At 46.5% G+C, this 16,396-nt stretch overlaps 1 protein-coding gene across 1 annotated transcript; it reads left to right on the top strand.

The window, feature by feature from the left end:
• Positions 1 to 832: 832 nt before the first annotated feature.
• Positions 833 to 2,676, top strand: Twist1 (twist family bHLH transcription factor 1). The gene is made up of 2 exons (XM_052184738.1): positions 833 to 1,570; positions 2,089 to 2,676. Exon 1 carries the CDS (start codon positions 918 to 920, stop codon positions 1,527 to 1,529), a length of 612 nt encoding a protein of 203 aa, XP_052040698.1. The 5' UTR covers positions 833 to 917; the 3' UTR covers positions 1,530 to 1,570; positions 2,089 to 2,676.
• The last annotated feature ends 13,720 nt before the right edge of the window (positions 2,677 to 16,396 follow it).

The following is a 16,396-nucleotide window of genomic DNA, read 5'->3' as shown; positions in this document are numbered from 1 at the left end:
GGAATCCCTGGGGACTAAAGGTTTCCTCTACCTGACCATTAGAAGGACTCGGTTGCTGAAACTTTTCTTGCCTCTCAGCCCCGGACGAGGCACCCCCAACGGGCCCGGAGGACTCCGAGGGATCCCGGGCGGGATGAGACATCACCCAGTGCGTCGAAGTCGCTTGCCACTGCTGCTGTCACAGTCACTTGGGGGAAGGGAGGGGGGACTGCAACAGCGACCCGGACAGTCCAGTTAGCGGTGCTGTGCTCGGGTGCGGGGGCGCTGGGCGCGCGCTCCGGCGCGGAAGGAAATCGCCCCGCGTCCTCCACTAAGCGGAGGGGGAGAGCTGGGGGGGAGGGAGGGAGAGGAGAGGCGGGAGCAGGGGCTGGCTGCTCGGGCCAGGTTGGTTTTGAATGGTTCGCAGGACGAATTGTTAGACCCTGAGTAAGGGGGGGTGGGGGGCGGGCCGGGGGAGGGGGAAGCTGGAAAGAGGAAACTTTCCTATAAAACTTCGAAAAGTCCCTCCTCCCCACGTCAGGCCAATGACACCGCTGCCCCCAAACTTTCCGCCCGCACGGAGGTATAAGAGCCGCCAAGCCCGCAGCCCGCGCCCAACTCTCAGACACCTCGCGGGCTCGCCAGCACCGGCACCGGCTACGCCAGGCCCGAACGGGGCGCGCGTGCGGCCGTCGGGCGCCTTCTTTTTGGACCTCGGGGCCCTCCACACCGTCCCCTCCCCCGCCCGCCTCCCTCCCCGCCTCCAGCGCCCTCCCCGCGGAGGTCCCCCCACCCCCATCCCGCCTCCCTGCGTCCTCCGGGCCGCACAGCCCGGGCCGGCGCCGAGCGCGGGGAAGCTGGCGGGCTAGGGCGCCCCGCTCCTCTGCTCTTCCCTCCCCCGTCCCGGCTCCGCGAGGCCGCACATCGCCGCCCGCGAGATGATGCAGGACGTGTCCAGCTCGCCAGTCTCGCCGGCCGACGACAGCCTGAGCAACAGCGAGGAGGAGCCGGACCGGCAGCAGCCGGCGAGCGGCAAGCGCGGGGCTCGCAAGAGACGCAGCAGTCGGCGCAGTGCGGGCGGCAGCGCGGGGCCCGGCGGCGCCACGGGCGGGGGCATCGGAGGCGGCGACGAGCCGGGCAGCCCGGCCCAGGGCAAGCGCGGCAAGAAGTCTGCGGGCGGAGGCGGCGGCGGCGCGGGCGGAGGCGGCGGTGGCGGCAGCAGCAGCGGGGGCGGGAGCCCGCAGTCGTACGAGGAGCTGCAGACACAGCGGGTCATGGCCAACGTGCGGGAGCGCCAGCGCACGCAGTCGCTGAACGAGGCGTTCGCCGCCCTGCGCAAGATCATCCCCACGCTGCCCTCGGACAAGCTGAGCAAGATTCAGACCCTCAAACTGGCGGCCAGGTACATCGACTTCCTGTACCAGGTCCTGCAGAGCGACGAGCTGGACTCCAAGATGGCAAGCTGCAGCTATGTGGCCCATGAGCGGCTCAGCTACGCCTTCTCGGTCTGGAGGATGGAGGGGGCCTGGTCCATGTCCGCGTCCCACTAGCAGGCGGAGCTCCCCACCCCCTCGGCAGGCCGGAGACCTAGGTAAGGACCGGCTCCAGAGATCGATCGGGCCTGGCCGCGGGTCCCGGGGTCACTTCGCCGCCGTGCTGGGTGTTCCCCCAACTCTTTTTGCTGCCCTCCACCTAGCCAGGCGCCGCCACCTCATTCCACCCGTGTCCCTGGCAAGCAGTTCAGTCCCCACAAGGGAAACAGGTCCGGGGGTCGGGGAGACCGAATGTGCCCAGGAGAGGTGTATGCGTGCGTGCGCGCGGGAGTGTACGTGACGGAAGACTGAGAAAGCCAAGAGTAGGGGCCTTGTGCCCAAAACGCCATCCCCCAGCCCCCTTTCTTTCTTCTTTAAAATTCCCTTCTTAAAACAAATGTTTCCAAATTCCACCCCCTCCTTTCCGCCCACCCACTTCCTCTTGCCCTTGGGCTGAAATCCTTCCAGGTTGCTGAGCGAAAATTCTCGCTGGTAGTGATAACAGGGCTTAGCGGTCTTAGGAAACAGCCACAGAGACGTACTGAATAACCAACTTTCCCCCTCTGGGTTTTTGCAGATGTCATTGTTTCCAGAGAAGGAGAAAATGGACAGTCTAGAGAGTCTGGAGCTGGATAACTAAAAATAAATCTATATGACAAAGATTTTCTTGGAAATTAGAAGAGCAGAGACCAAATTCACAAGAATCAGGGCGTGGGGCACACTTTTAAAAGAGAAAGCGAGACAGGCCTGTGGACAGAGATTCCCAGAGGGGCAACGGCACCGCCCTCACACCTCTGCATTCTGATAGAAGTCTGAACACTCGTTTGTGCCCCCCCCCTTTGACGAAGAATGTTTTATTTTTATTTTTCATGCATGCATTCTCAAGAGGTCTTGCCAATCAGCCACTGACAGGAAAGGCATCGTTGTGGACTTTCTCCATTTTAAAATGGTAACAATCAGAGGAATTTTAACAACACCTTTAGAAATAAAAACGCTGGGATCAAACTGGCCTGCAAAATCATAGTCAGTGAATTCCTTAAAAAAAGCATACTTCCTCTGAAGGAAAAGAAAAACATAAAATACAAAAGACAACATTCTATTTATTTATTGATGACCCATGGTAAAATGCAAATAGATCCGGTGTCTAAATGCATTCATATTTTTATGACTGTTTTGTACATATCTTTTGTATATTTTTCTGCAATAAATAAATATGATTGAAAAATTTTAAGAACTTTAAAGTTTGGTCTCTATTTTTAAGACTCAGAATTAACTTGGTGGTAAATACTTGTTTGTTTAACTCTAGGGGCACCTAGGAGGGAGTTGGGGGACTAATATAAACAAAGACGTGAAAACCTCAAATAAACCAGCTACTGGCAGAGACAGCCAGCTATTTAAAGGACAGCTCTAATATTATTACAGCTTGGCATTCAGCAGGGCTCACCGCCTCTCCATCCCTTAGTTCTTGGGGTAGCAAAGTTGATCAGATTTGCACACACCTACTTCTTACTGAACTAAAGCACTAAAATTAGCAACGCGAAACCAGTATTATTTCCTTGTCGCTATGGGTTTTTGTCTTTTTCTTAATTTCCATTTCTGAGAAATGCCAATGTGATAAATACTATATATATATAATATATTATATGATATATATTATATTTTGTGTAGAAAATTTAATTCACCCAGAGACAGTTGTGTGATTGCTCAGTTCTTGAGTGAATGAATGATCGAGTCATATTGGTTAAAAAAGAAAAAAAAACATTTGCTATATTAATGTTATCTCTGTGGGAAGCGTTCTCCTAAAATATACATGATGAATATACAGCTGTGGGATAAAATAAGTAACCAAATTTTTGGTATTCCTGGTAAATTCAGAAACAAGCACAATTCTTAATTCAGCCTTTAGTTAGCACCATGTACACACACACACACACACTCACCTGAAGCTCTGTAAAACAAGGACAGATGGTGCTGGGTTTTTATTTCCTGTCAGGATATTTCTGAGACAAAAACCATAGTTATTGTCTTTGTTTTTAACGACTAAACTAGTAATTTTTAGAAATCAGTTTAGCCCTTAATTTTTCATCGTCTTAATACATTGACATGTAAACAGGGGTATTCCCAAGCTGCAAATTTTGGGGTGCCTAATCGACACAATCACTTAGACCAGCCTTTCCAGATCGCTTGCATTTACATAGCTGAAGTAGAGATTATTTTATTACCTGAAAGCTTTTCTTTCCCTCTTCACACAACAGTACCAAACGTTGCCATGACACCATTGTAAGTTAACTGCTGTGAATATTTTAGGCCACATTTTACAATAAGGGGCCTCCAGTTATAGGAAAATATTAGTGAAAGGTTGGTGAGTAATGGGTTTGTTTTGCAATTCTGTTTTTATTTAATTTTATTTTTTTGGTGATCATTTAACCTATAATGGAAAGAAAAGGCTATTGATTATGTGTGGTATAGGCATGGAGGTTGTGGATTGTGTGCATGTTATAAAACCGCAAAGAGTTCTAGAGGACGACGGAGAATGCCCAGATGACAATTCTCTCTTGCAAGAGCCATGCCCATTTTCCGGATGCTCTGGGGGAAGCATCCATGTTCACTAGCCTGGTCTGACTGTTTGATATTTCAGAGGTCTTGAAGTTCCCCAAGATGGAAGTCCCATCGTGGCTGCGAAGGTAAATGCTGTACTAACTCTGGATGCTTGAAGAAAGAGTAGCTCACGGTCACCTCTTCATTTCTACTTTTTTCCCTTTTATGAAAGAAAGACAGGTAACCCCATACTGACAGTAATAGAAAAATGAACATAACTATTTTCTCCTGGATTTTCATAAAAAATAGACTTTTTTTTTTAAAAAAAAGAAAAGCTCTTGAGTAGTTTTAAGTGAGGCAACTTTCTGGTGGAAATTGTTTCCTAGAATATAATCTTCAAGAATATGAGCTTGCAAAGTTATTTCTTTCCTCTCACCTCTACTAATGCAACATAAAATGTTCCACTCTTCATAGTAGAAATGACCTGTTTGTTCATCTCTCCAGTTACTCTCATTTTATTCCATTATTTTTATGATAGTTACCTTTGTTTAAAAGACCGGATAAATTTCCCGTTGATCACAGAGAAGCTAAATAATATCGTGTAATGTGCTTGGACTCCTGTCTTTTGTCTCCCAACCACAATGCTTTGGCTAAGAGGAAGAATTATGTTAAATGGTCTTCCATGTAAGAATTGAATTTATTTTTACTTTGAAAATAGTTGTTTTGTCTTGTTTATGATTTCCTCCAATTGATAAACCTTCCATTATAACATTAAGTGTGCTCATGCACACCACACATTTCTGGTGTGTGTGTGTGTGTGTGTGTGTGTGTGTGTGTGTGTGTACATACACATTAAGCAATGTATGGATAATTGAGGCACCTTCGGAGATCCCTTACCCAAAGTGCCACACATTATTAATAAAATAACCTCAAATAGAAACTCACAACCTGTGTACTTTCTTGCCACTTCCAAGACTGGCACAGGCTTCCTGCCCCTGGGGTCTTTGGTCTCTAAGGGAGCTTTTTAAGGGACACTTGGCCTCTTGCAAAAAAGTAGAGCATTTTGCACATTCCATGGTTTGGCAAAGTCAGAACTAGTTATTTTCTCTAGACCAGTATCAAGTTCTTCTCAGGCATATGATTTCACTTGAAGTCCTGCCCAGGAATCCTTCAAAGTGAGCATTTGCCCCGCTCTCATGATGTCAGGCGGTTTTCCCTGCATCTGTAATTTGAAGAAAAACAAACAAACCTGTGGGGGGAACAAACGCCACGGAAACCCAAACAGAACTCCGTGGGGAATGAGGGTCTCACCTGCATAGGGAGCACCAGAGGGGCATCAGCTGAGGCTACCCAGTGTGGGTGGCAGTCAGGCCGACCTTGTCGAGAAAGTGTCAATGTCGCTGCTCTCTGCGGATGGCAAGGACCCACCGCTCTGGGCCTCTGGCCAAAGCTTGGAGGCGGCGGAGCCCGCCAAGAGTCAGCGGTAGCACCGGGAAACAGATACAGACACAGGCAAAGGCCCAACCTCAAATTTCCAAAGACAGGCCCGCATTAGTGACAAACTGGGGGTCGGGAAGGGAATCCCCAGGGGCCACTTTTCCAGAAATTTCTGCTAATGTGTCATAAAGAGTGCCCCACCCCCAGCAGCAGTGAAAGTAGAAGCGCTCCAGCACAATGGAAGAAATCAGTTTCTTCCTTATTTTTAACAGCTACAACTCCACTATTACCTCCCCCCCTCCCCCGCCCCGACTCATCCTTGGAAAGTGACTATGGAAAATCCAAACGGGATTAATTTTTTGTTTAGTGTTTAGTGGCCAGCAAAAGTCAGACCTACTAAGCCCGCCCGGTACTGGGTGCAGTTTCCATTCTTTTGTTTCAGGGCCGCAAGATGCAACCCCACTTAATGTTCTTAGCAAATCAAAGCACGTGTCCTTTGAAGAAGGTGCGTAATTGGAGTTTGAGGCATATATGGAATTCCCAGATGTCTATAAAGTAAGGAGCCTATGGCAGGTCGCTGGAAGGTGGCACGAGTTACAATCATTGCCATACGCAGAACTGCTTTATTTTCTCTCCCTTTATAAAGGCCAGAAAGTTAAGCCTCAGGAACGGCCGGGATGTGAGCACCTTCTACATACATGCATCTTCTTGTACCAGAGTCACAGCAGCATAGCAAAAAAGCACATGGTCAGAAAACCTCAAGGAAAACAGTCAATTACAGTGGGGATTTCGTGGGCGCCCTGCAACAAGATCATTTGGGTTTGCTGCAGCAAAGGCCTTCAGTGGCTTCCTTATTGTTTACGTGGACTGTGTTTTGTTTCTTCTTTTCCCTCGTACTGAAACTGGCGACGCTGTCGTCGTTTTGTTACATGTGACTTAGGCTGAGGCCAGAAGAGCAAAACTTCAGACTTAAAGAAAGGCAAAAGAGGCAGTGCTGAAAGCGAGGGCAGCCTTCTTGGGGGGAGGGGAGATTGGGAGCGGAACGAGTGAAATTACATTTCTGTAAAAACATGCAGCCTAAAGGTCTACCAGATAGAGGCGAAGCTCCGCGAAAGGACGAAAGGACGCCAACATCAGCTACCCTCTTTCTGGTTGTGCGGAAGGATGTGCAGAGGAGTAAGATCTGGGCTGACAGAGTTGTGTGTGAGTGTGGATGTCACAGGGCAGGTTTTATATTGTTGTTTTGGTTTTGGTCTGGAGCCCGAATAGGAAAATAACTTTTCCTGAGGGCCAGGCACTGCTTCATCTACCTGCGGAGTGGTGCTCCAGGCAGGAGACCTCAGAGTGTGCTGAAGAAATTGACTTTAGCTGAGGTTGCCACGGGGGGAGGGGGGCTTTTTTTTTTTTTTTTTTTTGCGGTAGTTTTGACTGGGGGCAGGAGTGGGGGTGGGGGTGGGGGCTGGAGCAATGGAAAGCGAGAACAAAGACTAGCAAGGAAATGGCCACTAAGGCCTAAGGCAGAGGTGAAGGGACTTGCTGGGGAAGCGGGTGGGACAAGTGAAAGGTTGAGCAGGTACTTGAGGAAGTTTATCTTGCCCAGATGTTAAAGCTTTTATGAAATGTCACGTGAAGAGAACAGATGTGCAAGTTGCAAGTGGAGCCACGCCCTTAAACACAAGGAAGGCTTGCGGGGAAATCCAGGCATAAATCAACAACCTTCGGTTTTATTTTTTTATTTTTTTTTGTTTTTTGTTTTGTTTTTGAAGTATCTGTTTTCTTTCTTAAATATCCACTCATAGGAAGTGAGGGTTCGTCTTAAGTGCTTCCTCCTGAAGTCCCTGCGTCTTCCGTAGCCAGCATGGCTTTTGTTTCTCCTCAGCTTGCCTGTTTTCCTTCCTCACCTCCCAAGTTTCTCTCCCTTCTTCTTTGCATTTGATCCAGAGGAAAGTATCTGGTCTCGGTTTGGAAAAGCTGAAACTAATCAATTGCCTATTTGAAGGGGTAGAGAGAGATAAGGGAGCAGGACCCCAGGCTTGACAGCCGCTAAACCTCCAAGATGCTAGGATGGGCTGAAAGATGAGCGGTGATCCCTCCCTCCTGGGGCTGGGAACCAGGGCTCTGGGGATCCGGAGTCCGCGGGAAGGGCTTTCTCCAAGACAAGAGACTGCTTTGATTGAAAAAGGATTTTTTTTTCAACAGATTTGTGCACTTAAGATACATTTTCCCCCCTATGAGAGGGGAGCTTGGCCTATAAACACAATGTAAATGAATTAACAGTTACCCAGTTTGAGAAATGAATAAGATTCCCTTTTCTGAGTTTAAGAGGGATGATCATGGAAGGCCTTGTTAATGCCAATGTGTGGCCATGGCAGGATCTGCACACACAGTAACAGTTTAAAAGTTTGCTGTCCATACAGTAAAAGTGTAAGGTAACTGTAACTGTGCTATAACTTTTTTTTTTCACTGCAACAAGTCCCTAAATCATCTGGGTTACTTACCATACAGCTTTCCATAGAACTTGATGTTCTAACAAAACTTAAGGAGCTAGAGTAAAATTTTCTTCCACAATATTAAGTCCAATTATAGGGTTTATCTTGTCCTTAGAATTTCCTACAAGCTGAGAGAGGGAGGGAGGGAGGGAGGGAGGGAGGGAGGGAGGGAGAGAGAGAGAGAGAGAGAGAGAGAGAGGATTCAAAGAGATGCCATTAACCTTAAAGTGTAACCAGAATTTTCGATTCCCATAACCAAATAAACAGGCAGGTCTTTTCATAGCATTTAGTCTCAGTCCCCTCCGAGCCCTATCTAACCATGTAACCAAGATGTACTGCTTTTGGATGTATATCTTCTTATCTGGATATAGCCCCTAAACATTTTGGATTCTGACCCTGTAGGCATATCCTGCCCCTTTGGATTTGCCTGCCCTTCAAAGAATCATTAGATTGATCCCCCAAGTGTAAAGCTTTTTTTTTTGAGGGGGGGACTTCCGGGTCTTCATTTTCTAAAACATACCACCATACAAAGCACTCTAGCCCCCGCCCTTATGTTTTTCTCTGCAACTTAAAGGGCTGGGGCTTCTGTTGAAAGCAAGTGCACCAGAGACCATTTCCCCACTGCAAATTTAGCAATGAGATGAGATCCCTTAGAGTCTTGTGGGTGCAGCTCTGAGAGCTTGGCAATCCACTCCTGGGGGCAGAGCAGAGTCCTGCCTTCCCTAACAGTATTCTTTCAAATGTTCTTGTAAATCCCATTTGTACTTTGAAGGAGATTTCTGTTAGTCTCCTGCTTCATTCCACCCCTGACTTCTCTTGCCACTCCCCATCAACACACACCTTTTAAAACTTCTGAGTATTGTAGCACAAAAAAGAGACCCAGGATGGAGAAGAATCCTTCCTCTTCCTTCTTTCTCTGCAGACTGAGTGAAATTTAAAACACATCTCATAGATCAGTTTTCCTCCTCTGATGTTAGACACAGTCCACGACCCGGATTTTCAAATAGCCAGGCAGGAGTCTGCAATATTTAATCCAGCCAGCTATTAAATGTCCTCAGGCTAAATCAGGAACACAAGAAAGAATCCTTACCGGATAATGATACCAAGAGCAGTTGGGTGGAGGGAGGGGGAGGGGCAAATAAGGGGCAAAGGACTCCAGAAATATCTTTCTCTTGGAAAACACTGGTTTTAGAGCTCATGTCAGAATAATTACAAATCGAAGAAACATGGAAGAAAAGCCTTTGTTCAAGGATATGGTTTTAATGAAATACAACAACAACAACAACAACAACACACACACAATTAATAACTGCTTCAGAGACTCCGCTTTTCCTTTACCTATTAGAGACTAGGAGGGTCCGTAATGTGATCCCGTCCCTCTTCCTGCCTCCCCTTCTCTCCCCAATTAAGCCAAAACGTGTGTCGTGAGGAGCTGGGACGGCGGGGCTGAGGCTGCTCACTATGTCTCCGGAGGTTCCTGCTCCAACGCTCGCAATTTTACAAAGCCAGGCCCAGTGGAACTGGGCCTACAGGTTCTTGCCTTCACCTAGAAGCTAACTTTCCGAGTATGAAGCAGGGGAAGGCAACAAATGTAGCACCAGGCAGATGGTGTTTCCCCAAATCCGCCTGCCATGGCTCCCCACTGACCCGGCCCCAACGGTTTTTGTTGATTTAAACCTTCGGGAGGGAGGGATTGCAACCGCGAGAGCAAACGGGGTTGAGGGTAGGGTGTAAAGCCAGGAGGCCGAGCTGGAGAACCCGAGAAAAAAGCAAAAACATTTGGGAAGGGGTGGGGGTGCAACCTTTTAGGCTGCAGGGACCAGGCATTTTGGCAGCCGCATCTGTCACTTGTAACAGTGGACAGATAAACCATCCCTGATCAAAGAGGTCCGTTCATAAATCACCCGTAAGAAATGGATTGTAAGGAGTAAAAGACACGTGTCGAATAATCTCGACCTGGAGTAGGCTCCCCACCACGCGGTCCCCGCCGCCCCTTCCCGTGGTTTCCCCGCGCCTGGGCTCCCAGCTGGGAATGGGGGCGCTCTCCTTCCTGATTGCCACCCCCACAGACTCGCCGCCCCCTGGCCTCCACCTTACAAGTTTGCCAGGGCCAGTCAAGTTTCAGGTTTGAGATTTCCGTGTGATATTGACTCTGGACTGAGCACGCAAACAACAGGGCAAGCAGATGGATGAAGTCTTTATTTAACTCTGAGGAGACAAGAGAGTGGGTCTCTCAAAGTCGAAGATATCTCGCTTCCAGGTCCTGTCCTTAGATTCTTGTTCTTCCTACCCTTTCCCACCCCTACCCTCACCCATCTTTATTCCGAGAGAACTCAAATCTGTGTAAAGTGTTCTGGGCAAACCATGCGCGGAGGGTAGAGTTCAGCCGCAGCTGAAACGCTCCTGGCTTATGCTGTGCTGCGATCTGGAATATTTGGGTTTCTGCAAGCAGCTCAGTCACCCCGGTGCCCTGTCTAGTAGAAGCTGTCCTAGGCATCAGGATCAACTTGGTTCTCTTTCTCCCTCCCACTGTCCCGCACCTGCTTCCTCTGGTTGACACCAAGCAGGCGAAGGCAAGGCGAAAGTCCAGTCCGTGCGCTGAGCGTCCCGGCCAACTGTCTGAGGACCCGCGAACGCGTGAGGGGAGGGCTGAGCGGGTGCTGCTGTCGGGGTCCCCAATAGAAGCCGTGCTAACAAACTCCGTGAATCGGTTTGCAGGGTTCACAGCAACAGACCCCCCCCCCCACTCCCAATTTCTTGCTTTTTTTTTAACCTCCCTAGCTTAAATGTCTAGTAGATAAGCGGGATTTTGCATATAATAGGTGTTTATGGTTCTGGAAACTGCTCTTTGATCTGGGATTTGAAGGGTGGAGTATCTGAAGGGTCTCAAGACGCTTGTCTGATTTGAATGCTTTTCAGGATGATTTATGGCAAAAGGCTCATTTCTGACACTTCCAGATGCCAAAGCTTTCTTACCCACCAGAAAGGGCAAGGAAACCTACTCCAAGCGGCCACTCGCAGAGGTACCCAAGACGCCTAAGGCTTTCTTGCCCGTCATCCCAAAGGGAGGTGGGTTCTGGCCACCTAGGGAGGCTGATAGCCTTCACTGCCTTCTAGGGAGTTGGGCGGGATCTGAGGTGGCTAAACTATGGCGTGAAACCCAAGCACTGGCCTGCGAAGTTAGGCTTCTGCAGTAAGTCTATTTTATGCAATTAGCCACTAGTTCCCCGCCCAGTCGGTGGTTTGGCGTTAATGCGATTTGCCCCCCCCCCATGTGAAGTAGGGCAAAAATAAGCCCTCCGCTGGGACCCCTGGCAGTTTCAGCCTCCAGCCTCGGCCAGGGGCCGAGGCAGAGTGGTGCGAGGTCCTGGTTCCCGCGGGGTGGGGGAACCGGCAGCGTCCAGAAGCTGCTCAGGCTTGGGGTTGGGTGGTGGGGGGGGGATGTCTTTCGGAAAGCTCCCTGCAGGCTCGGGACAGCGAAACAAGGCCAGGAAAAATAATCCTAGCGACTCATTTACTGCAAGCTGCACGGTGAAGTTGGAAAGCTGGAATGCGCACCGCGGCAGGGGGGCAGGTCAGACGGTTGCGCGATTTTAGGGGACCCCTAGGGCCAGCCTAGCTGAGTATGTGCTGAAGGCATTTGTCAACTCGAAGCCAAAGGTGGGCCCGACCCTTAGTAGCCTCCAGTGGACGCTTTTCTCTAAGAAATGTTTCCCACTGGTTTATTCTATGTAACAGATTGGGCTGTGCTGGGTGGTGGTGAAGGGCTTCTCCGCTGCCAGTGACTAGGGCACATAAAGAGGGACTGAGTCCACAAAGCTCAGCACTGCTGCTGGTACCTGCTGACAGAGAAAGGTTTACCCCTGAGAGGTGCTCTGGGTGAGTGCTTAGACTTCTTCCAATTTGGAATTCGCACTCTTTGGGAGAATCCGTACTGTTGATGGGCAGAACTTCACTAATTGCGGGGGAATCTCTGTATTTAGGGAAAACTGCGCTATTTGTGCGGATCTGTGCTGTTTTAGGGAATGTGTATCTATTTGAAGGAAATAGATGGGGGGAATCTGCATGGTTTGGGAACAATACCTGTCTGGGCACTTTTGGTACGGTCTCCATCCCTCCTTTCCATATTAGTGATTTGAAGGGTTATGGGTTGTGGTCTTAGAAAAAAAAGCTTGGAATTCTGGATGACAGAGAATATGTCAATCCTCTCAACAAACTTATTTTCCACTCTGTAAACTTTCTTCATTCTCCCTAACATTACAAGCTAAGGAACACTGATATCAGTGTTGACTAGATTGTATAGAATCTGTCCTAATTGGAGAAGCTTAATTATAGGCCAAAATTGTATGATTAGATCTTCCTATCCCACCAAGGGCAAAGGGAGAGTTGCTGTAAATCGTTGCCTCTATTTTTAGAGTTTGGTTGGGACATCAAAAGAACTAGTTCACCTCTTGGTGTGTGTGTGTGTGTGTGTGTGTGTGTGTGTGTGTTCAATAGAACAGACTCTTGAAAAAAAAACATTTTCCCAACTTCAAACCTATCAAATGTTTAACAGCTGAAGGATATTCGTCTTTCAGAGGCTTGCCAAAATGCCAATAAAAATTTAATTATTTCTGAAACATATGGGAGTACTTACAAGACCCCAAAAATGTGATACCAAGTATTGATATTAAGAGGAAACCTTATGATATACTTTCATATTTTCTGGTCAAGGCTTTATATCCCTAAAAGATTCTACAAGCCACAGACATATTTATTCTTCCTGACAAGGTTTCTAAAGACATCATGAAAGGCAGGTTGGTGGCTAATGGAGTTACCCGTGTTCTCTATAAGGAGAAGGCACAGTGGCATCCTAATATATTGGCTGTTTTCCCTAGAAACCTCTCTAGTATGTCTATAATAGCAATGACCATTTCACTGTTAAAGAAGAGACAATATCCAGTGCTATGGTCATTTCTGTTACCAGCTCACATAAATTGCTTTTCAATGTGCTATACCTAAATATTCTTCCTTATCTATAATTTTGCCAGGCTGCAAAATTAAAGGACATCGAAAGGTTCTGCTGGTGTGTCTTTCTTTAATTGGCTGTAATGAACAAGACCAATGTATGACTTGGGATAGACACCCACATATGAGTAATCTTTTGATAAGCTACTTCTGTTTAAAGGCTGAAGTTTCTTCTCCATATATAAGTTCCAGAAGACCTTTGAGATTCAAAGCATGGCATTGGAGCTTCAACTTCTGGAGTACAGGGTGTCTTCCAGGCAGCAGCTGCTCTGGGACCATCCCTCTGCAACCCTGAGAGTTCCTTTAACTTCTGCACCTCTGTTTTAGCTGTCGCTGGAGTTCTCTGAAGTTGCTTGAGTCCTGGTTATTTTCACCCAGAACAGGCAGGTCCCAGAATCAGTACTGCAGAGGTGGTGGCAATTTGCACACCTTTTTGCTTGATTACAAATAAGCTCTCCATCATTGGAATAAACTTTCCATTTCCCTCAGTGTTTAGACTAATAATTCAATCATGTAATTTACAGGAAGGACTAGAAACACAAGGTTTAGGGGCATTTTCCCTAGAGTGTTGCTCCTTCCTTTACTTGGACATACAGTTTTCAGATTTTAAGAGGGGATAGTAAACTCCAAAATCACCTGTGTACCAGAATAACCAAAGAAGCTATTCTCCAAGCTTCAATCTCTCTTCTGCTAGTAACTATTAAATAAACAGCACGAATAACAGGATCATGACTGTCTTTCCATAACAGAAGCTGGAAACAACTCTTCATTGCTACTTAAGAACTGGCACATGGTATGTTGCATACAGAAATGAGTATTAGTCCTTTACATTTTTTCATTCATACAAAATAAAAACAGGTGTTTTTACTGAAGTTAACCTTAGTCTTGCAACATCTTGAGTATATGTAAATTTCTGGGTACTTAAAGTTTATTCTGACTTTTTACAATTTTTGGCTCACAAGCTTTACCTGTGGAAGGGTGCCCCGAGACTATTGTTTTTGCATTAATAGGCATGATTACCACTAAGATTACTCTTTTGTATCAAAGGTGGTGAAAGAAGAAGGAATGGCTAAACTGGTATCTGCAGAAAGTATTGGACAGGCTTTCTGGGGCTTCACTTTGCCTTATGGAGTAGTTAAGCAATTGCACAGAACCCAAGAAGAATGATCTGAAGTGGATTTCCCCCACCCCATGCAAATGATCCCTCGGGTCTTTTCTGTCTGCTCCTTGAAGTGCAATTCTTAACATTGAACATGCCCCTCCAGTGGCTAATGAGTTACAGTTACAAAGAACAGCTTTTTAAAAAATTTTTATCTTTATTTTTCATTTGATATATTCTTTATTTACATTTCAAATGATTTCCCCTTTCCTTGATTCCCCCCCCCTTAAGTCCCATAAGCCCTCTTCCCTCCCCCTGTTGCCCCTTCCACCCTTCCCACTTCCCTGTCCTGGTATTCCCCTATACTGCTGCACTGAGCCTTTCTAGGACCAGGGGCCACTCTTTCCTTCTTGTTGGACATTATTTGATATGTGGATTAAGTCTTGGGTATTCCAAGCTTCTAGGCTAATATCCACTTATCAGTGAGTGCATACCATGAGTGTTCTTTTGAGACTGGGTTACCTCACTTTGGATGATGTTCTCCAATTCCAACCATTTGTCTAAGAATTTCATGAATTCATTGTTTCTAATGGCTGAATAGTACTCCATTGTGTATATATACCACATTTTCTGTATCCATTCCTCTATTGAGGGACATCTGGGTTCTTTCTAGTTTCTGGCTATTATAAATAGGGCTGCTATGAACATAGAGGAGCATGTATCTTTATTACATGCTGGAGAATCCTCTGGGTATATGCCCAGGAGTGGTATAGCAGGGTCCTCTGGAAGTGTCATACCCAGTTTTCTGAGGAACCACCAGACTGATTTCTAGAGTGGTTGTACCAACTTGCAATCCCATCAGCAGTGGAGGAGTGTTCCTCTTTCTCCACATCCTCGAGTTGCACAGGAAGATAGTACTCTAGGTGAGAAGTGGAAAATGTTGGTTTCATATAAAGTTACAGATTTACTCCTGAAAATTGACCTGTTCATTTATCTGATGATCCAGATAAAATTTGAAAATTCTTGTAGATCAATAGAAACATTTTTTTTTAAATTGTTTTCTTATCCCCAGGTACTTTGTTTCCAAGTTAGTGTCTGGCTGGATGTGTGGCCATTGGGACTGCTTTGACAAGTACTCAGTCAACAAACCTGTCTTGGATGTCTCTAAGGTCCAAGTCACTTTTGTGCAGAAGTGACTATGTAACAGTGAGAGGAGAAGCCTCTAACTAAAAACTTCATACCACCTGAACGTGGAACTGAAGCCTCCTGCCGTGGCTGCTTTACTTGAGTTCCATGATACTTTGGAATGGTGCAGAAAATTAGGAACCTGCCATTCCTGGAACCACAAAGAGGGAATCAAAGCAGTTCTGCCTTAGCACACTGAAAATGTGAACCCAGTTATATCCAAGAAAACTCCAAAATTCTCCTTTTGCATTTGCTATATTTTTTCTTCTCATCAATCTATGTAGTACCCCCCTAAATTGATATCCACTATTAACCTATAGGTGTGTTTGATGCAGATGCATGTCCAGCTCTCTGATACAATTCCAGCACCCTACTTAGAACCAACACCCAGTGCTTTTGAACATCTGAATTAGCATCTTTATTCTAACAAAAGATCCTGAGATAGCGAAACCACAATCCTCATGTAAAGGAACAAGAAGATCTCATCATTGAGGTTTCTGCACTTCTGTATCTAACAAGTTATACTTTTGTGTTAGTTGTAAATTTATGTTTGTAATGAAGACCCAAGTAGACAAAAGCAGTGTTTCTAAAGATAGCCATTAAAACACCATGATTTAAGCATTAATCTTCTCTTAAGCATATCATGCTTAAAATAGCTATGAAGTCCATAGCTGTCACTTGCCTATAAGATCTTGTTGTTCAAATGAATGAAGGGATCTGTTTGGAGAGCTTGGACTCAGTCAGTGAACATTTCTTACAGTCATTTGTGGTAGCCTTGTTACTTACCCCCCAAAACAGTAACAGTTAAGTATGATACTTAATTGTTCAAATGAATGAAGGGATGTGTTTGGAGAGCTTGGTTCAGTCAGTGAACATTTCTTACAGTCATTTGTGGTAGCCTTGTTACTTACCCCCAAAACAGTAACAGTTAAGTATGATACAAAAAGGCTAGTTTGTCATTAGAGCATCTTAATGTCTGCCAAAATTATTCCATTTGATTGTTGTTTTGAGCTTCAAATAAGCTCTGTCCATGTGCTTTAAGACCAGCTCCGAGCTACCTGCCTGGAAGAGGACATTCCCTTCCCTGGACCAACCATTTAGAGATTCGTGTTCCCTATTCCTGTGCTGCA

Source organism: Apodemus sylvaticus, chromosome 6 (genome assembly GCF_947179515.1).
Source record: "Apodemus sylvaticus chromosome 6, mApoSyl1.1, whole genome shotgun sequence".
In the NCBI taxonomy this organism is placed as follows: domain Eukaryota; kingdom Metazoa; phylum Chordata; class Mammalia; order Rodentia; family Muridae; genus Apodemus; species Apodemus sylvaticus.
This window is presented reverse-complemented; position numbering and strand designations above follow the sequence as displayed.

Coding starts and splice junctions, on each gene's coding strand:
- Twist1 (XM_052184738.1), top strand. CDS start 918: ATGATGCAGGACGTGTCCAGCTCGCCAGTCTCGCCGGCCGACGACAGC.